Source organism: Pteropus medius, unplaced genomic scaffold (assembly GCF_902729225.1).
Source record: "Pteropus medius unplaced genomic scaffold, Ma_sr-lr_union100, whole genome shotgun sequence".
NCBI lineage: Eukaryota > Metazoa > Chordata > Mammalia > Chiroptera > Pteropodidae > Pteropus > Pteropus medius.
Window position 1 is genome coordinate 805,436 of NW_024348533.1, and position 22,527 is coordinate 827,962.

Sequence of the window (22,527 nt, forward strand, 5' to 3'; positions counted from 1 at the left end):
AGCTCCTTAAAATATTCAGTAACTACCTAGAAAAAAATATAATATACAACGATACTTCAAGAATAGTATGTGCATATTCATGAACTTCTTACCACATGGATTATAAAAGAGGTCTGCTGACTCTACAATGAATGGACCTTTGGGGAAGACTTGGCAAAAGAAACCCAGAATTATTTCTCAGGGTGGGCAGCAATTAATGTAGCTATGTTCTTTGCTGGGTTCTTTCTGTCTTCCATTCTCAATATGTCCATGCTAGGCCTGGGAAACCCAAAATAGCTATAATTCTGAATAGTTTCATTTTTAGTAAGACTATCAAGGCAGGATATGGGGAGGAAAGAGTGTTATTTCGAAATAAATTAAATTTTCAACAACATAATTTTGAAGAACGTTTTTAAAATACCCCAAGAAAACAATTTTAAGTCCATCATAGATAAATATCTCCTTAGGGCATAATTTCATTCATAAAATCTTTAAATGCTTCTAAGTTCACCACAAAAACCTCCTCTGTTGCATTATGTATTTAGATGCTTCTTTTACCTGAGTGTCAACACCTTTATATAATTAAAGCCCACCATAGACAGCAATTAAGTTCCAAACTACAAACTGTCCATCTGTAGAAGGAACTGTCCCTAGGAAAGTGTTTAAATTCTTTAGAGACAAGACTCTGAAAGCAGAGATGGAAGCATTGTTCACAGTACAGAAGCTTCTTCCTCTCGGCGCAAATCCAAACTGTAAGTAAATGCTATCAGTTAAAAGCCGCATAATCACACAGGCCTACTGGATGAATCTGCATCAGTGATTAGACACTTATATTTCAGTCTTGGCCAGAGTGGACCACAGCTTCATAGGATGTATTTATCCATTTTAAATATATTCCTTTGGCATCTTCTCTTTTCAGACCCATTACTTGTACTTACAAATTTGACTTTTCATACATGAGCTCATTCTACGCACATTAATTTTTAAAGGCATTTCTGACTAAACAAATGATAAAAAACGTCCAAGGCCATATCTATATAACAATTTTTTATATTTAATACATACTTGACTAATGAAAAGGGAATTGGATATTCATACTATTTTAAAGGCAAGTAACTTCACATCTTGAAGAAAATGAAGCTGTTTTCCATTGTCCTTCCACTCAACATAATTGTGTAGCTGGCTTTGTTTCCAAAAGGATTTTGACAATGTCCTATAAGCAATAATTTAAAACTTATTTTGATTCTATTTATACCTCATAGTAATTAGATATGATTGATTTTGGACAAGTTAAGATTTCTTTTTCTTGCTTTGAAGATCTTCTGTTTCTACTAGCCTTCCTGATCTATGTGAAATCATCACAGTTGGGCCAATAAATAGGTAACTGCGATGTGCTGAGGAAAGTAAACAGAGGGCCCTAAATATATTGCACATACATTGATCTACTTTCCTGTTTGACTCCACTGATTTTTTTTTTTTTAAATAAAGGAGAAACAAAACAATATGTTAATGGAAAAATTCTTCTTGCTTCAGATTTCCCAACTTTATTTTGGGGTAAAAAGTTTGTATTTATTTTTAACCAAGAAAAAGGCTTTTAACATAGAAAAAGGCTATGTACTTAAGATGCTCATATAGATAGTAAACATCAGATCTGATTTAAGTCTAGAGGTATAATAGATCAATTTCTTAAGCATAAACATATTCTTAAATATTTGGCCTTTTATCTGTTTCTCATTCAAATGTATTAGTAATTCTCACATTTTACAAACTAATCTTGTATATATTAGAAAATAGGATATACACCATTTTTTTCCTTTTGCCATAAAAGACATCTTTTCATTGTACTGTAATTCCTCCCCAGGTGAGAGGAAACTCTGACCAGGTGTGTTGTATAGGCCTAGTGCCTCATATTAGGATCCCCAAAACTGAAGAGTCCAGGGAATGAACATACCACATCTCCCTTACATGAGCAAGTCAACCTTTTATTCCTAATTTGGGTAAAACTGCAAGCATGAGCAAAAACAGAACTTCCTATTGCTATTTTTATAGTCAGGTAATGTTGAAGTCAGCACTTAATTGTATTACCCATCAAAAAACCGATAATCTTTTATTTTTCTTCAGTAAAGAAAATGAGTTACTCTTTATTTTCCAAATGTGTAAAGCACAAATGTGATATAGTTATTTAGAATACAAAATACTACAAAATGAATATAAAGAATGAAAAAATGTATTTTTGCATGAAAATAGACTATTTACAAACTTGCTTAATATCTCAGGAAAAAAAGAATGAATAATCACATGTAAAATTGATAAACTGTATCTTGAGCTAGGTTGCTGTATTTATTTGCCTGTTTTTATTTTAAGGAAGCATATACATGAAAAGAAAAACCGATCCAGGTACTCTGAATTTTCTCTCGTTTGCTGCATAGTTCTCTCTATGAATCTGCAATTAACTGCAGTGAAAATGGAATTAGCACTCAAGTGAGGACCAAGCCCCAAGTGAGAAACTCCAGATAGAACACAGGAGTGGTTATCACCCAGAGGCAATAGATAAAAATACCTGGAATACAAGCATTTCTAAACTTGGTCCCAAACTGAAGAAGTTTTTGTGAGATGACAGTAGCTTTTAAACATTCATTTGACTGGCTATTTTAATTTTCCTTGTTAAGTCACCGCGACAATTGCATGGGGGGGAATGGATATTTTTTGAAGAATTGCTTATTCTTTCCATTTTTAAAAATGAGATTAAAATATTCCTTTTTAAATATGCATAAAAGTACTTTAACTATAATTATATTTTAGTTGCTTTGTTATAATAGCATGCATATCAAATATAAAATGCATTTATGAAAACTTTTGTAAAAATAAAGATTTTTTGTTTCTCAAAGTTGCTTATAATTACTATTTTTATATATTTGTATATAATTATATAATACCCTGATGTTAGTATATTTGATAATCATTGATCATAGTGCTTTTGGTAAACATGATATCAAGGTGTGTCACCAGTCTGCATATTCTTCATCCTCTGAAGGGTCCCCAGACTTCAAGGACTTCTGGTTCCTCAAAAGGCTCTCCTTTGCTTTGTACACTTGCTATTTCCAAATGTGTCCTGGATTTAAATCATTTTTATACTTTTAAAAGAACAAAAACTATTCAAATTTTCCATTGTGATGGCCCTTAAACAGTATTTCCATGATGTCTCTTGCCCAAATACAAGTTAGCAGGTACACTTTCTTAAAATGGTGTAATCTGCCATGGCTAAATTATGCAGAATCAACCTTCTCTATATATTTGCTATCCACTCCTATTTTCACAGCTTTTAGTGTAGTTGGCGCCACTCTCATCTTTTGTCTGGAATATTATTGTGCTCCCTTAATTAGTCTTCTTTTTCTACCCCAGCTTCCTCAAATTTCACCATCCACATTTCAGTCAGGGTGACCTTTCTAAATTGAAAATCTGGTCATGCCACTTGCCCGCTTAATATTCCTTCAATGACTTCCCACAGTTTCCAGGATAAAGTTCAGAGTCCCTGGCTCAGCACACAAGGCCCAGTACCTCTTCCTCTACCCTTCCCCCATGGAGCCATGGCTCTAATCATACCAACTACTTTTTGTAGTGCCCTAAAAGCATCATGTTTTTCTGTGCCTCCCTGCAGCACATCCGTTTCTCTTTTCATAGAATGCTCTTTCCTTTAATAGCTGTAACTCCTACCATTCATCTCTTCAACTAAGCTCAGTTATCCTTTTCTCTGAGAAGCTTCTGACATGGTCTACTGGTTGATCATCCCTCTGCCCCACTCACACTCAGATTGTGAGTTACTCGAGGTTGTAGCCCCGTTGTAGAAGATCTTGCCTATAATGGATGCTCAATAAAAGGCTATTGAATGAAAATCCCCTTGAGCTTTTTTCGTGTGTTGCACAGCATTAAGACTGCAATACCTGAAGGTACATTTTATTTATCACTGCAATTTTTTCCATTCTTGTCAGCTAAGCAAAAGATAAACTGGTTTTCAGTTGGACCCAAGCCTGTGGATGGTACCACAAGTTGCTCGGTGGGTCACTCCATAAGAAAACATTCAGAAAGTTCTCCTCTGGACTCCAGGGAATCCTAAACCCACAAACTGGCTGTTTTCCAAAAAGCTTTCTTCAGAAATCTCTTCAAATTTTGGAATTTGATCTTCATGACTGTTCCAAACCTAATCAAACCCATTATTTAACTGAGAGGAAACACTGACAGCAGGATCCTGAGTCTAGATTTGGGAGGACTACAAAAAGGAAATGGAAGAAGTTGATTTAACAATTATGACTGAATGCTTACACTGGCGTTTGTGTATTTAGGGATGCAATGAGGGGACATAGAGATATGACGGAGTTGAGATGTCTCTGCCCTACCTCACCCTTTTGTAGGGGACACATTTCCTTCCCCTTTCATAGGCTGTCTCTAGGTAAAGCTTTCTTTAAACAGACCAAGTCTGTCCATAATCCCTTGCCCTCCCCTTGCTACCAAGGGCTTCAAGTTCCCATCCTAACTCCTCCATCCCCTTCCCAGTCATGCGCTAGGAGGAACGAGAGCATTACAAGCACACTAGCCATGCAGGAGGCCAGTGCCACTTATGCCAACCACCTGTCAAAATGAGCCTCCTTACACTATAGTTTCTTCAGTTGAGGGGGCAACTAGATTAAGGACCCTTTCTGCTCAAGAGATCATAACAAAGGTGATTTCCAGTTTTGAAACTCTGTGCATTAACTCTTATAAATCTTTACTTGATGGCACTTCAATGAATGTAATTCAGTACAGTCAGACAGAGTTCTAGGGAATAGGGCCACCAAAAGGGCAGATCAGCTTTTGCTTTAAGCTGTTTTCCTTTTTCAATGTTTCTTCTATTTCTAGGCCTAGGGCTACCAGGACCCAGATCTCCCAAAGATCATTCGAGAACTCCAAAATATTTTTTTCACATCAGTCCTGAAAGGGAGTGAGGGGAGCCTAGATACCTGGTTTGTAAACTAGAGACTGTTAGCATATCATAAATGTGACTAAAGAAAGGATGTTGAAATATGCTCATTGCTTTATATTGCAACAAAACTGTGAGATCCTTTGCTGAAGGACCATTTCTAATTCACCTCTAGTACCAGGACGTACCATAATGACTAATACAGAGTATGGTGCCAAGTAAGTATTGATTCAGCGACTCTAAGCACTATATCTAATCAGGTAAGAATGACTACCCTCTGTTCTTCATGAAGTTAAATTTTAATGATTCACATATATTAAATCAATTGTCATAAATGACTTTTTATAAGCAGATTTTAAATAAAAAATTCAGAGTGATCTTAAAAAAATATTGTGGCTATGTTGCCAGGCTATCATCCAAAAGACCCTAATGTTTTTCAATACCTGAACTGTCACCAGCTATGCTTGCTTGCAGGAACTGAAAAGGACTGACTTCCACAAAGACCAAAGTACTGAGTGGAAAGACCAAGATGGCATGCGGCATCACGTGACAAAAAAGACCTTGCAAAAGGGCTGGGTAGAGGAATAACTATGCATGCCTGAAAGAATTTAATCAGTCCAAGCCAAAGCCTATAAATACAGAAGGCTCCTCCCAGTTGAGGAGTAGGTGCCCTTAGAGCAGTGAGTGACACTTCTTCCTTCGTTGATGAAAGAGTAAAATTTCTGCTCTGGTCTGCTTAACTCAGTCTTGTTCTACTGATGCAAACGGGCCTTAGATTGGATCCCTGACCCAGAAAAGTCGGCAACAGCTATATGTTTATATTTACACACGTAATATTGGAGCATTACAGAAAAGTCTTTGAGGTTTTTTAATTTCATCTCTACAAACGACATTTTTAATATTGTGAAATGTCATTTTATAAAATAAGATGGTTATTATGTGCACGATATGCTTATGAGGGGAAGCCAGGTGGTTAAGCCAGGTGGTTAAACCTGGGTGTATGAAGGGGGAGGCTATTCCTATGTGCCTCCTATTGAACAGAGCAAAAGAGCTGAGCCCCAGGGCACTAGGAAGGGTACTCCTGTGGAATTCTCTACCTCGACACAAGGCTGCCCAGATATCCAGGAAGTTGCTCCTGGGTAAGGACTTCTGGCTTCTGCTTGTCATTGAGAAGAAATTTCTGGAACGCAAGATTTTCAATGCTTGGTTAGACTCTCAGGTACCATTGTCGCCCAATTGACTAAAGTTGATTGCTCAAGAGAACACTCCCTGTTGCTTTAAGGTGCTTAAAAGCATATTCTTCTCTGACCTTTCTGCACTGAGACAGGCTGACCCCTAGCTAGATTCCCTATGGTCAGAGATCTAAAACTCCAACACCAATGCCTTACTTCAGTGTTGGTAAGGAGAGTCAGTGAGGCATCAGTAGCACATGTTGGACCTATCAGACTAATGAGAAAAAAGCAAAGGAGCAAACTCCTAAAGGAGGACGAAGGCTTTTTCCAGTAAGCTTCCCTTCAGTGTGAGGCGAGGGGCCTAGGAGCCACACTGGGCCACCGTGAAGTACCTAGGCTCTGTGCCTCTAGGAGGGCGGAGCTGCTGCCATCTTACTCCGTATTCCCAGAAGCCTCCGCGCGGCTTGGCCGACATAAAAAGGCGGGAGTGAGGCAGGCGTCTCCAGTCCAGCGCTGGGTCGGTCCTGCCAGCCTTGGGGTTTTCCTTTTTGTACTCCTTTGAGGCTATTCTGGAGGCCACCCGTTGACCCTGACACCCTCCAGCAGTAGCTCAATTCCTCAGGAAGGTGACGACACAGGCAGTGGCGGGCCAAGAGGCCCCCTCGACGCGTGCGGGGTGGGTGGCAATGTGGCCACGACGGGTCTATACCCGCAAGAAGAGAGCCTGTCCGAGGCTTAACCTGACCCCAACGCTGGACCTAGGCCCGTCTGCGACAGCAGAGGTCCCCCCAGGTCCAAGCCGAAGGCTCGCTGCCCAATGTAAGCCCTGCCAGAGAGGCCTGGGGGGCAGGACCCGGGGTGGGCGAGCGTGGAGGCCAGGGTGGCTGGGCCTCGGCCTCAGGGACTCCTGAGGCCGGAAAGCCGGCCTCCAGGGCTTTTGTCCTGAAACGTGCTGCTTTCCTTCAGGCTGGAAAGGAAATGGTAAAGCGCTTGGTTTGCAGAAGATCATGGAGAAAGCGGAGCAGAGTGGCCTGGGAGGTAGCAGCTCTGGGCTGCGGAGGTGCGTAGCCACTAGTAATAGCCCCCAGGCCTTTTGGCCTCCTCAAAATTTCAACCATAATTTTAATTTTAATAACCTCACATTCTCAGAGTTAACGAAGAAAATAGGTAGAATGCTCTGATTTCTCTCTACTCAAAACATGGACCCAGAAATTTGACTTAAAATGTTTATATTATATAAATATGTATATAGAAGAAAATCTTGCCAAGTTGCCTAAAAGCGGGTGAGATAAAACCTCCAGGAAAGCAGTTGTAGCCTCAATTGGGTATTGGTACAATTCACCCGCTCTGGTCCTTACCTTTTTCTGATGATGTCCCCAAAGAGTCTTTCAAGAGATTCTGAAGACTGTAAACGGTGAATAGAAATGTGTAGAGCGAAGTCCAGACAGTGCAAAGTAATTGTGTTGTTTGTTCGGTAGCTCTCAGTTACAAGTTACAGAAGAAAAAAGCCTGCAAGAAAATAATAATAGTGAAGAGACCAAGAATAAGAAGATTGCTCCATTGAATGTATGTATGTTTCTCCTATGATCCTTGGATACACTTAGTGTACAGACCAGCAATACCTGATGTACCTCCAGATGAAAATATATATGGTTTTTGTTCTATATAGACTACATAGTTTTCTAATGTTTTTATAAACTGATACTGTGTCTTTAGGCAGGGCTTTGAATTTCTGATTCTAGTAGATTCATAGCCATGCATTTTCACTTTTTCCTTGACAAAAATTTGAGAAATGTCTATCACTGGCTAATTTTCTGCATGACAGATATAAAACATTTCTTATGTTTGTAATTTTCTTATGTTTGGTAGCATTTAAATATTTTAAAGCCATTTTCATGTTTTCCCATTTGACTTTCCATTAACTAGAAACAGAAGATTCATTATCATTAGAATATTATATAACTTCTTGATCTGTATTTCATATGGATTCCTACAATATTTTAAAGATGTCTAGCAGTAGTTGGAGAAACTCAGGTTTTAAAAATTGTGACTCATCTGACATTAACATTAAATTTTATAGTTATGTTCCAATTTACATATTCTTCTGTAACATGTTTTTTGGGGGAGGGCAGTTTCAACAAAAAGCATTTTTTAAAACGGCTTTTACCCCAGATTATAACAGTGGTAAGTGTTTCTTGTAGATGATTCAGACTATGCAAAAACAAAGAGTTTAAGTGGTTTCTTCTAATTTTTGTATATCTTTCCATTCTTTTTTTCTGTGCTTTTTTTATTTTACAAATTATTGTATATTCCTCTAACATTAAATAGTCTTCAAACATATAATTTTTAGTGTCTGCATAGTGCTTTGCCTTATAGGCAGATATACTATAATTTTCCTGTGGTTGGGGGATTGAGATTGTTTCCAAGGTTTTGCTGTTGTAGGTATTATTGAACATCCTACTGCAGAAGATTTTTTGTGTATCTCAAACTGTTTTCCTAAGACAAATACTTTGCAGTAGGTAAAAGGTTAGATCATGTTTAAAGGTTTTGATTCATGTTGGCAAATTGGCATCATCTTACTTAAAACTTAAAAAATGTCCACACTATTATATTTTAATATTTATTTTTAGATTTAATGTTAAGTATCAGATCACATCCGTGATCAATAAGCTGAATCTGTTACACAAATGAAATGAATATACAAAGTTGACATTAGTTTTTCATTGTCAAAATAACCAAATCAGTGCAATATAATATAATATAAAAATATTTAATTTTATAATTTGTGTTATATCTTTAATTCTTATTTCACATAGGAGTCTGTGACTGATGACCTTCAAGTTGACAGTAGTTCATCAGATAATGAACTAGTATCAGGTGAGACTGTCAAATATGAACTCTCCTAGTATTCTTACAAATATAAGCATCCATTTGTATCTCTTCCATCTCTCCATCTCAGTGGAAGGGGTGTCTTCTAGTCCAAGGTGAACCCTTCAACCTGTGCTCTGGCCCTTATCCTCAAAGCTTTTAAACACATACCAGTAAATTACAGTCTTGATAAGTGCTATGAAAGAGAGATGGACTTTAGTGTAACTGATTTTGAGTTGGAGAAATTAGGGAAGGCTTCCATGAGGGAATGGCAATTTAACTGAAATCTGAAGAAGAGTAGAAATTAACTACACAAAAAGATTTGATTAAAGAGCAATCTAGGCTGAGGAAACAGCATGCGCAAAGATGCTAACGTGGGACTGAGCATTATGTGTTCAGTGAACTGAAAGAAGCCAGTGTGTGTGTAAGTGCAGAAAAGAAGAAGAAATGTGATAATAAGGTAAAGTTGGACAGACAGAGGCCTTGCATAGCCTTGCAGTCCATGTCAAAGCTACTGGTGTTTATCTTTGAAGCAGCAGGAGGCCATTGAAGTCTTTTAAATAGAGAATGATATGATCACTTTAGCTACGGTATGGAAAGAAGCAGAAATGGATGCAGATAGACCAGTTAGGCTATTGTAGTAGTTTAGGGGAGAAACGATAGCACTTTGTAATAAGGGGTGACATTGGGAATGGAAAGAAGTGGACATATCTGATGGCTAGTTTAGGAAGTGAAATTGGCAGAATTTTCCAAGTGAAGAGTGAAGGAGTTGGAAATATCAAAGATGACATCTGTTTCTGGCTTGCATAATTGGATATATAAGGAGGTGTCATTCACGTGAAAAAAAAATTTGAGAGAAAGATCATAAATTTCATTATTCATATATTAAGTAATGGGTGCCTTTAAGATGACTAAGTAGCAATGTCAAATAGGCATCCAGGTTGTTGCTGATAGAAATTTGTGAGCCACCTACATATTGGTGTAATTGAGTTATTTTTAAAAACAATTAAAGATGCCATCAGCATGCCAGAAATACTGAGGAATTCTTAAAAGCAGATGAGATCAGATTAATGAATATATCAAGAGCAGAGAAAAACCACTGCAGAGGTAAGAGTAGTTCTAGAGATGATTAAAATGCTTGGTCAATAAATGCAACGACAACAACAAAAAACTATAATGGAAGCGACTTTAAAGGAAGTGTCAAGGTGATGGATTAAGTACTACATTGTGGCACTACATGACCTGGTGTCCTTTCCACATTCCCTTCTCATGTTGAAAACACTGGCAGCTACCAGTACCTGTTGCCAAGATAAAACCCTGGGAACTACTCCCAAGCAAAGTGAACTTAGGGGTTGGCTCCTAAGGGTCAATGTTGGGGCTGGAGTGAGAAACAGAGGATAGTGTGAAGTAACTCCAGATTTCTGCAAGGATAGCAGAGAGAGAAAAAAGTAAAAGAGGTAAATTATGCTTGTGCTTGTTAACCCCAGGACAAGGATATAGTCTGGCTCTCTGAAGTGGGAATTCTGATACAGGAGACTTCCAGTATGGACACTAGCCAGACAATTAGGGCAGTGCCCCCATGTAACCTATAATACCCAGAAAATAGAGGGGAATATCCCCATCTAGAACATAAGTTCCCTGAATGTCTCATCACTCTTCTAAAATCTCCAGAGTTAGGCTGCAGAATTTATACTCACTGCCATACAGAGACTCTCAAATAGAAATATGACCAGACAACCAGGAATAGCGAAACTTTTGAAGAAAACCAGTGCCATGGAAGAGAGGCAACAAATGCAACAAATGAAAGGACTAACACTAAGAAAATGGCAGAAAACTGTAAATATCTCTTTAGAGACAATAGGCCATTGAATTTATAATATAACAGCCTACTGTAAAAAAATTATAGTCCCTGGTAACTGAAAATAAAAAATTAAAAACTCAGTAAATTCAGCTGAAAATCAAATTAGCAAACCAGAAGATAGGATAGAGGAATATTTCCTAGAATATAGTGCAGGTGAACATGGGAGGTGCCGGTGCCGAACAAATGCTTTTTTCTCCTTCTTTCTCTCCTTTTTTTTTGAGGGGGGTCTGGTTAAGTCCTACTTTTTCTTCCAAAATAAATTCAGGTGCCATCTCTCTGGGAAGCCTCTCCTGACTTCTCTTCTCTCTTTCTAGATGAGTTGTCCCATCCTGGTAGTCCTGTGACATTGTGTATACTTCTATCATAGGACTCAGAATAGCAGTGTAATTGTTTTTGTTGCTCTTGGCTATAAAGCCGTTGAGAATAAGCACTACTTTTTATCTTCCTATCCCATACTTGGGGCATAAGGTAGTTTCAGATGCTTATTGAGTGAGTTTTGTACTCTATTTAGAGAAAATAAACCATTTAACCATAATCAGTATTTTCTAATATCACTTAAATATATGATAAATGTCCTTGGTTACTAGATTTATCAAGTTGATGCGTGAAAGATATAAGGAAATAGAAAATAGATTATCTCTAATTTACGAAATAGTTGTATTTTGGCTTAACAGACAAAAGGGGGAGAGGGTGCCTAGAATAAGAACAAACAGAAGCAAACTGACTTAGGCAGTAGGTTCAGGAATTAGAGGATCACATATTTCTGGAGAAATGAGTATAGTATTGAAAATAGGAGAATTTTTGGTAATCTTTAGAAGGAGCAGTTAGATGCTTTGATCCCCTTCCCCAACACTGTGTAGCCAGGCAACCACTCTTTTTCCCACCCTGGCATTCCAGAGACATTGAAGCAGAGATTCTGGACTCAAGAGTGTTTTGTTGAAAACTAAAAGTGGGGGTGAGGGGAGGAGGGATAGGAATTAGTAAAGTCTGTATACTTACTGTTGAAACTGCTATTTGTTCTACTCAGGAAGATACACCCAAACTTGGAGACTGATGGGGTTATTTTGAAACTTCTCTGCCCAGGAGAGGACCTATATTCTGGCAGTAATGACCTGGTTCCTGTATAAATATCCATCAGTAAAGCTCACTACTTCCTAAACTCCACTCATGAATCCAGAGTTTCCAACTGCCATTTTAGTACCTCATTCTTGAACATTCAATAATTACCAGACATTTAAAAAAATAAAAGATAACAAATACAAAGAAACTTGAAAGACACAGACAATGCAAGGAAAAGAAAAATTTTAAAAGCCATATTTTTATTATTATCATCAGGATGATGAAAAATGTCTATGAAACAGATGCAGTCTGCTTTAAAAAGGAGCATTCAGAGAACAAAAATAATCTTAAAAACAAAAATATTAAATCAGAAATATAATCTATGAAGAATTAGATGATGAATTTAAGGAAATATTCTAAAAGTTGAACAAACATTAAAGAGAAGATGAAAGATAAAAATAGCATTGGGGACACAACTCTAAGTATACGGAAAACCACCAAACTGTACACTTTAAAAGGTTGAGATTTATGGAATATGAATTTTATTTCAATAAAGCTGCTATATAAAAAATAAAAATAATTAAATGAGTCCAGGCATTCTAACATCTTGAAAAATAGTAGTTTCATACACTGTAAACAGAAAGGAAATTATTAAACACTTAAAACTATATATCTTTCTGGAATTAAAAAGTCATGAGTGTACATACTGAAAGAGCCCACCAACTGCCTATTACAATGAATGAAGAAAGCCACACCAAAGCACAACATTTTGTAACTTAAAAATCCTCAAGACAAAACCTCAGTCTTCTAGATAAGTAATTGTTGATTGCAAGTAAGCAATCAAGAATATGAATGGCATTGTACTTCTCAAGAGCAACTCCAGAAGCTAGAACATGGTAGAAAAATGCATTTAAAATTCTGAAGAGAACTGATTTTTCAGAGACAGGATAGGTCCCCACCCAAAATTTGGTTTGGAATTCTACACTGATGATGCCACCCACATGCCAAGAGGGAATGGAAAGGTTTATTACTCATGTAATGAGGCTTTCTGGAGAAGAGGGCGTATCCCAAGCAGGACTGTAAACGACTTGAGAGAAAGGAAAGGAGACTGGGTTGGGGTTTTTATGTGGTTAGAGGATGGAACTGGGATGAGTTTTCCTGAGCATGTTTTTAACTCACTACCATTATCAAAAGATGGAGCACCAGGGCTTTCTTACCATCTTGCCCAGATCAGGGGCAGAAGGGGAAGGGGGAACAGTAAAGTTTAATCTGTCAAACATCAAAAAATGGAATCAGTCTTTTTAATATATTAGTCTAGAATTCTGTACCCAGCCAAACAATCACTCAGGTGTGAAGAAAGTATAAAGGAATTTTTAGACAGGTCTTTCATGCACCTTTTCTCAGGAAATGAAGATACTCCAACAAAACCAGAGTAAATCAATAAAGAAGAAATCATGGTATCCAGAAATCAAAGACTCTAATAGAGGAAAAATGTGAAAGAATTTCTTAGGATAATGGTAAAGGGAAACCTTCAGAAGACACCTGTGCAGCATGTCTAGAGGACAACCAATCCAAATTTGAGCAAATGTATTGAGATCTCTAATTGCAATACTTTTTTTTTTTAAAGGAAAAAATAAGGAAAGAGAGAAGAGGCGAAAGAGACAGAGAGGGAGGAAGAAAGAAAAAGAACAAGGAACTGATAATCTGTTTTTTTTTTTAAGTACTGAGAGGAAATTTATACTTTTTCAAGAAAGGAGATGAAATAGTGTTAGGTACTTAGAAAACTAATTTAAAATTAGATAATTGACTCCAAGAAAAAACAAAAACTTGTAGCAAAAAGGTGATTGATATAGCTCATAGTACATGGCTCAGCTGTAAATACATTTGTAGTCATAATAATAGAATTGTTGCATACATTTAATTTAGAAATATAAAGGTAGATATTAAAAGAAACAGTTAATAGACTAAGTTAAAAGTAGTTGTCTCTAGAGGATAGAGAATTATGGAGTGGTATGAGACAGATTGTAGTTTTTGTTAAAAACGTATAACTATTTGACTTTTTAAAACTGTATAGTATAATTTAATATAAATGTAATTTTAAATGCATTTATATTTATAACTTGTGACACCATGCACAGCCTTCCACTGATAATAGCCATGCCACATTTATTTATTTTCTCTACCCAACAACCCAGAAGATGAGCCTGAGGCTTTCCTAAATTCTGAGTCTGAGTTGAGTTCTGAGGTTTAGTGGAAAGGATGGCTCTCCTGTGAGTGGTATTCATGGAATTTTGAGAGATGGAAGGCAAGAAGAGATGTAACAACATGTGCATGGAAAAGGACAACGATAGAGTGAGAAGAGTAGAAAGTAGCAAGTATAGGGATAGGGCACTCTAGGGCAGCTGGAGTAGGGGAAACAAAAAGTACTCAGAGGGATAACCTACCTCTGACATCTGGTGAAGAAGGATGGTAGATTGGGTCAATCAATCTCAGTGTTGCAGTGGTAGCAGGAGGAAGTGGCCAGGTGGGAAAAAGTTGTCAGCTTTAACGAGGGGATTGGAGTAGGAGAGAAAGGTGTAATGAGTTCAAAGTAAGAAAGACAGTTCTCTCAGGTAGATAGTGGATGAGCAGAGTTAGGAATAAGTCAGCTCCAGAGCAGGAAATAACAGGTTTTTAGAGCAGTGCTCCCCTTTAATCCCTTAATCCCCACCCCTCCAGTTTCTATTAGTCTTGACCTCTTTTTGTCAAGTTGGAAGTGTTTAATAAATGCTAACTAACTGTAGTAGAATATGTTTTCCCTTTTCTTACTAAACCTTCTGGTTCTTTTAGTACTAAATTCTATCCCTATAATTTATTGGAAAATTCTTCATTCTAGTCCACTCTCACAAAGATGACTTTAAGGTCTCTGAGTCTGGTAGGTTCTCTGTTCAAATATTTTTCCCATTTTCTTATTGAGATATTTGTTTTCTTAATATTGAGTTTCAGAGTTCTTCATATTTTGGATTCCAGTCCATTTGCAAACATTTTTTCTTAGTCTGTGGCTTGTCTTTTTCATCTTAACAATCTCTTTTGAAGAGTTTTTAAATTTGATGAAGATCAGTTTATCATTACTGTCATTTTATGATTCATCTTTTCAATGTTATAACTCACTCTGTCATGAAGATTTTCTCTTCTGTTTTATTTTGTAGAAAGTTGTGCATTTTGAAGATTTACATCTAGGTCTATGATCCATGTAGAACTAAATTTTTTATATGATGGAAGGTATGATTGCAAGTGTTTCGTTTTTGCTTTTGCATATGGTTATCCAATTGTTCAGCATAATTTTTTAAAAAGAATATCCTTTCTCCACTGAATTGCCTTTGCGCCTTGGTCAAAAATCAGTTGTTCATATATTTGTGAGTCTTTTTTTTTACTCTAGTCAGTACTTTTGCTCTATCTTTGTTTAGGCTCATTGTTTTTTAAATGGAATAACTAGAATCACTCTTCTCAGCTAGTTAGCTTATAATCAGAGGGTTACTTACATATAAAACTTGGATTTTTAAAAAATTAATAGAAATTTTTATTTTTCAGTTATAGTTGTTTCAGATGTATGACATAGTGATTAGATATCTATATAACTCACAAAGTGATCACCCCAATAAATCTCGTGCCCCTCTGACACCATACATGGTTATTACAATATTATTTGCTATATTCCTTATGCTGTACTTTCTATCTCCATGACTATTTTGTAACTACCAGTTTGTACTTCTTAATCCCTTCCCCCTTTTTCACTGGCCCCACTAACCCCCTTTTCATCTGGTAATCCTCAAAATGTTCTGTGTATTTATGAGTTTGTTTCTGTCTGTTTATTTTGTTCTTTAGATTCCACATATATGTGCAATCATATGGCATTTTCTTTTTCTATCTGACTTGTTCCATCAGCACACTACCCTCTAGCCCCATCATGATCTTTTTCCATCCAATTACTTTTATTCTGTATGTGTCTTTTAATCTGAAATGAGTCTCTTGTTGGCAGCATATGTAAGAGTCTTGTTTTCTTATCCGTTCAGCTGCCACATCTTTTGATTGGAGCATGTAATTCTTTTTCATTTGAAGTGCTCGATGATAGATATGTAGTTATCGCCATTTTTTATTTTAGACTTTTGATACAATTTTTTTCTTCTTCTTAAAGAAGTCCCTCCAGCATTTTCTGTAATATTGACTTGGTCGTGATGAACTCCTTCAGCTGCTTCTTGTCTGAGAAGCTTTTTATTTGTATTTCAATTCTAAATGATAACTTTGCTGGATATAGTAATCTTTGTTGTAGGTCCTGGATTTTCATCACTTTGAATATGTTATGCCAAGCCCTGCTGGCTTGTAAAGTTTCTATTGAGAAATCGGCTGATGGTCTTATGGATGCTCCCTTATGTGTAACTAATTGCTTTTCTTTTGCTGCTTTTGGCATTTTAATTATGGTGTGTCTTGGTGTAGGTGTCTTTGAGTTTGTCTTGTTTAGAACTCTCTGAACTTTCTGGGTTTATATATCTATTTCTCTCATCAAGTTAAGGAAGTTTTCCATCATTTCTTCAAATAGGTTTTAAATTCCTTGCTCTCTCTCTTCTCCTTCTCGTACCCCTCTGATGTGAATGTTGTTATGCTTGATGTTGTTCCAGAGGCTTCTTAAACTATCTTCTTAAACTATCATTTTGGGGGGGATTCTTTTTTCTTGTTGCTGTTCTGATTGAGTGTCCTCTGCTACTCCATCATCTATGTCACTGATTCAATCCTCCGTTTCATCCACTCTGTTGATTCCTTTGAATGTACTCTTCTCTCAGATATTGTATTCTTCATTTCTGACTGGTTCCCTATTATGTTTTCCATCCCTATTTTCATCTTTTTAAAATCTCTTTGATAAAGTTCTCACGGAGTTCATCTAAGTCCTCCCCTAAGTTCCTTGAGCATCTTCATAACCAGTGTTTTGAACTCTATATCTGGTATACTGCTTGTCTCCATTTTGATTAATTCTTTTTCTGGAGCTTTTTTCTGTTCTTTCATGTGGAACATGCTTCCTTGTCTCCCCACTTTGGCTGCCTCCCTGTATCTGTTTTGATGTGTTAGGTAGGGCTTCTTAGTCTCCTGGTCTTAGTAGAGTGGCTTTCTGTGGGAGGTGTGCTGTAGGGCCCCTTGACACAGACCTGGGAGAGGTTCAACTGCAGGCCAAGTTCAGCCACAGCCTGTGCACCTCTGGGGCCACCTGTTAAGAGTCACCAGGCAATTTGCATATGACTGATACTCATGCTGGGCTTATAGGTGCCTCAAGGGGCCAAGTCAGAAACGGAGGCTGGCTGCCACTAGTGCAGGGTCTAGGGCTGCTCAGCAAGAGGTACAGGACACACCAAGGCCAGATGCTGCTGCTTTTGGTTTTGTCTTTGAGAGCCTTTGAGAGTTTTTATGAAAGTTCTCCCCAGGAACCAAGATAGCCTGTTGTAAGGAATAAATCATGGAAGTAGCTTTATTGGGCCCACAAGTTGGAAGAGGCAGAGTCTCAGGGAATACCCTGGGTAGAGAAACCTGTGTTATCTAGGTTGATGGCACCTGTGTCTGCATGATGGGAGCGGGGAGGGCTCAACAAAGGAAGAGTGGCTTCTGCCTGCACCTCTGTCCGGGAGCAAGGCTCCAGCCCTTGCCCTGATACCCAGCAGCTCAGTGTCTCCCTGTATGTCCCCGGCACCCCTTGAGCAGCTGCCCCAGCACTGGAGCTCAGAGTGAGCAAGTCCATTAGCAAGTAAGGCCAGGCATTGGTCTTTTAAGAGGAAGGTCTCTGCTTTCCACAACCTTCTGTCTCACTTAGCTGCAACCTTCTCTGGTTTTCACAGCCTGAGGTTATGGAGACTTCTCTTCCTGGCACTGGATGCAGAGCGCAGTATGCAGCCAGGACCCCTTGCTCCTCAAGTAGGGGAAGCTCTGCAGACAGCATAACCCTCCCGATTCTCGATCACCACACACGATTGTGAGACCGGGCTGTTTTGCCACTCCGCCCCTCCTACCTTTTTGAGGGGAACTGTTATTTGAAGTGACCTAGTTTTAGGGCTTCTGTTCAGCCAGACCTCTGGCATCTCCATGTATAGTTATAATTTTGGTGTGATTGCTAGAGGTGACATGTACAGCCTCTACCTTCTACACCATCTTGAATTGTGTCTCAAAACTTGGATTTTTGAGTCAAAAATCACAACTGAGCCAAAGTAAGGGAGGAATTAGTTATAAAACTATGAAAAATAATAGAAAAGGATTATAATGTATTTTCTCTATATTAAAAACATAATTATTGTCTAAGATTGAAGTTAAAATGATTTACAAATAATAGCGTGCCTTTTCAGTTGTATGTGGAGATAATGTTACATTTTTAGCATACTACTGTACATATATTTCTACAAATTTGAATTCTTAGGATTTCAAGCTTGTTTACTATTAAAACATTTTACTCTTTTTGTTTATTCTACAGGACTAAGTTTGCAACATGATATTACCAGTTCTATTCTGAGCTATTCAGTCACAGACTCTTATACAGAACGCAAAAGTTCTGAGGAGAATTTAAGTAGCTTCTCATCACCCGAACTCTTCAGAGGATCAGATTATTTTGGTGAGAAAATAATTTCAATCCTAAATTGCTCCACTCTATAAATTGTTCCTTTGTCTACAAATCCTGTAACGGATATATTTTTTTTTTTTGAGAAGGTGTGCTTGTCTTCCTCACCAAAACCTCCTTTTCACTCTTTGGCTTTGGAGTTGGTCATGTGACTTGCTTTGGCACTAGGATATCAGTAAATAAAACATATGCAAACCTTTGAAATATGCTTACATGGTTGGACTTGTCCTCTTACACTTTTGCCATCATGAGAAGAATATATCTTAATTAGAATATATCCCATTCAGAAAAGGACCTCAGAATGAGAAGTGCAGAGCAGAATAGCCCCAGGCAAACTGTAGAGCACAAAGAGCTGCCCCAGTTGATTATCAGACCTGTAATATGAAGCAGAGCTGTGCGAGCCAACCAGAAGACATGGGAATAAGAAATAAATGCTTTCACTTTATGCCACTGAGATTTTGAGGTTATTTATTACACAGAAAACTTCTTTGGGTACTATATTGAACACAGAAGAAGGGTAATTAAATTAAATTGTACATTCTAAATTGCGAGGCCTGATCACCCAATACCTGCTTGTTCCTATCCCAGCCCTATAGCCTGTTTCTCTGCTCAGTTTCCAGAAGACTGGCACCCAAACTTGAACTTTCCAGTCAGGGGAATGGAAGATATTTTCCTGAGGAATCTGAGCAACCCTAAAGAAAAAAATCTAAAGATATTGACCTCAGTAGTTCTTCAATGAAACTGACAAGAACACACAAATTTTAAAAAGAATCGAACAGAAATCAAGTAAACTAACTATGTGACAAGCCGCAAGCAGGCCACTGAAATTCCAGAACAGAGAGCCAAGGATCACCGGACTTCTGAGGAAAGCCTCTATTATGAAACAGATCAAAACGAAGCAAAATACGGGAGTGACATCAGAAAGATATTGGAATAGGAAGCCCTGTACCCTCCTTCCCTCATGGACACACCAGTTCAACAGCAATATATGTATTAATTCCATTTGTGAGAAATCTAGAAACAAGTTGAGGAGCTTCTGAACCCCACGCAAGAATGAAATAAGCTACATCAAAGCCAGAAGGAAAATTCAAGACACTTCTTACCATAAACACTACCCTCAGCATAGTGCCTTATAGTTGGCAGCAAATTCCCAGCTCCCAGCTTCTCCCTGGAGAAGGAAGGAAAGGACTGAGCTATATGTCAAATATTTTAAATTTTCTGGGAGCTACCCAAAAGATTGCATACTGTCTTGCCTGTTCCAGAGTGCTGATGGGACCTTATATACTCTAGAACCCTGATGGGTGCTGAGAACAAAGATAGTAGTTCAGTCTAGCACGCAGGTATTCACTAGATCTCAGCTTCTCTCTGAGAAGAGGAAGAGTTGGACTGTGTGTTGGACATTTTGGGGGCTGCCAAAGGAAATAGCTTTCATATCACTTGTCTCAGAGCACTGATGGGACCTGGTATACTCTAGATAACCTGGTGGCTACTAAGAATAAGGATGGTGGTTTGAACTAGGAAGAAGGTTTAAGAGGATACCAGAATTTCTGGTTGGGCTGTTTGGTGAGAGTGTTCTGTTTGAGGGCAGTCCGTGAAGACTATGAGAGGTGGCTGTTTTTTCTAATATGCAGATACTAACACAAAGAATCAAAGAAAAAGAAGAAACAAGGAAACATAATCCCAAAAAAAGGAACAAGATAAAGCTCCAGAAACTGACCATGATTAAATAGAAATATATAAATTATCTAACAGAGAATTCAAAATAATCATCATTAAGATGATCAGTGAGCTCAGGAAAACAATGCTTGAAAGAAGTGAGAATTTCAAGAATGGAGTAGAAAATTTTAAAAAGAAACAGAAATCTTAGAGCTAAGGAATGCTATAACTGAACTGAAAAAAATAAAGGGGTTCGACATTGGACTAGATCAAGCAGAAGATAGAACTAGCAAACTCAGAGACTGGTCATTTGAAATTATCCAGTCAAAAGAACCTCAAATAAGATGAACCCAAGAAATCTACACTGGGATACATAAAGAAATTGTCAAATGTCAAGCAGAGAATTTTGAAAGCATCAATAGAAAAGTGACTTAATGTGTACAAGGGAACCCCCATTAGACTGTCAATGGATTTCTCAGCAGAAACCTTGCAGGCCAGAAGGTAGTGGAATGATTTAGTCAAGGTGCAGAAAGCAAAAACCTGTTAACCAAGAATACTATAACCAGCAAAACTATCCTTAAAAAATGAAGACGAGATAAGGACCTTCCTAAACAAAAGCTGAAGGGATTAGTCATCACTAGATGTGACTGACAAGAAATGTTAAAGGGAGTTCTTCAAGATGAAACGGAAGACTCTAAACAGCAGCATAAAAGCATATTGAAAGCATAAAACTCCCTGGTAAGTGTATAGATAAATACAGAATACTTAATATGGTAACAGTGCTATATAAATCACTTTTAATTCTAGTATAAAATTTTAAAAAGTGTTAAAAATAACTACAATTATAAAAATGTTAATGGGTATATAATATAAAAGATGTAAATTGTAACATCAATAACAAAGTGTGCATGTAGAGAGAAGTGAAAATAGAGTTTTTGTGGATGATTAAAGTTGTTATTAGCTTAAAAATAGACCATTAAAACTATGTTTTATATTTAAGGTCCATTGTAAGCACAAAGTGAATACCTATAGAAGATAAACAAAAGAAAAATAGAAATTCATCAAAACATCAATATAAAAAATCAATAAAACATGAAAATGGCAAGAGGAAAAGAGGGGCAAAAAGACTACAAAAACAATTATAGAAAACAATTAACAAAATGCTACTAGTAAGTCCTTTCCTATAATAATTACTTTAAATGTAAGTGGATTAACCTCCAATCAAAAGACAGTGGCTGAATGAAATAAAAAAAAAACAAGATCCAGCTATATACTGTCTGCAGAAGACTCACTTTAGGTTTAAGGACACACATATGCTGAAAGTGAAGGGATAGAAAAAGACTTTCCATGCAAATTGTGACCAAAAGATAGCAGAAATGGCTAAACTTAGGTAAAATTGACAGTAAGTCAGAAACTGTCACAAAGATAAAGAAAGACATTGTATAGTGATAAAAAGGTCAATTCATCAGGAACATATAACAATTATAAATATGCACCTAACATCAGAATATTTAACATATAAAGCAATCACTGACATAACTTATGGCAGAAATAGGCAGCAGTAAAATAAAGGACATTTCAGTACCCCCGCTTTCAATAATGGATAAATATCTAGATAATAAATTAACATTTCTTGATTTCAAAATACATTGTAAATTATATTTTACAGTAATTATAATAGTATGGTATTGGTATAAAGACATATAGATAAGTAGAATAGAGAAGTAAATCCATGTTTATGTGGTTACCTGATCCTTGAAAAGGATGGCAAGAATACACAATGGGGAAATAATAGTCTCTTCAACAAATGATGTTGGGAAACTGGTTATCAACATACAAAGAATGAAATTGGACCCTAACCTTACACCATACACAAAAATCAACTGAAAAGATTTAAACATAAGACCAGAAACTAAAACTCCTGGAAAAAACACAATAGCCAAGAGCAGAGACAATTTAAGTATCCATCAATAGATCAATCGATAAAGAAAATATGATATATACATATAATGGAATATTATTCAACCTTAAAAAAAAGTAGGAGATCCTGCCATGTATGACAACATGGATGAACCTTGAGGACATTATGCTAAGTGAAATAAGCCAGTCTTGGAAAGACAAATACTATATGATTCCATTTATATGAGATTTCTAAAATAGTCAAACACAGAAGTAGAGAATAGAATGTTGGTTGCCAGGGCCAAGGTAGAGGGGGAAATTGGGAGTTGCTATTCAACAGGCCTAAAGTTTCAGCTATGCAAGATGAATAAGTTCTAGAGATCTGCTGTACAATATCGTACCCATAGTTAACAAATTGCATTATACACTTAAAAATTTAAAAGGATAGGTC

At 37.2% G+C, this 22,527-nt stretch overlaps 1 protein-coding gene across 1 annotated transcript in view; it reads left to right on the plus strand.

Moving 5' to 3' along the window:
- The first annotated feature begins 6,706 nt into the window (after positions 1-6,706).
- The window catches only part of MEIKIN (meiotic kinetochore factor), a 64,320-nt gene continuing 48,499 nt past the window's right edge, over positions 6,707-22,527 (plus strand). The window contains exons 1-5 of the mRNA XM_039880324.1: positions 6,707-6,897; positions 7,072-7,165; positions 7,584-7,671; positions 8,922-8,982; positions 18,378-18,515. Of these exons, the coding sequence (XP_039736258.1) occupies positions 6,792-6,897; positions 7,072-7,165; positions 7,584-7,671; positions 8,922-8,982; positions 18,378-18,515 (487 nt within the window). The 5' untranslated portion in view covers positions 6,707-6,791. The remainder of the gene's footprint in view (positions 6,898-7,071; positions 7,166-7,583; positions 7,672-8,921; positions 8,983-18,377; positions 18,516-22,527) is intronic.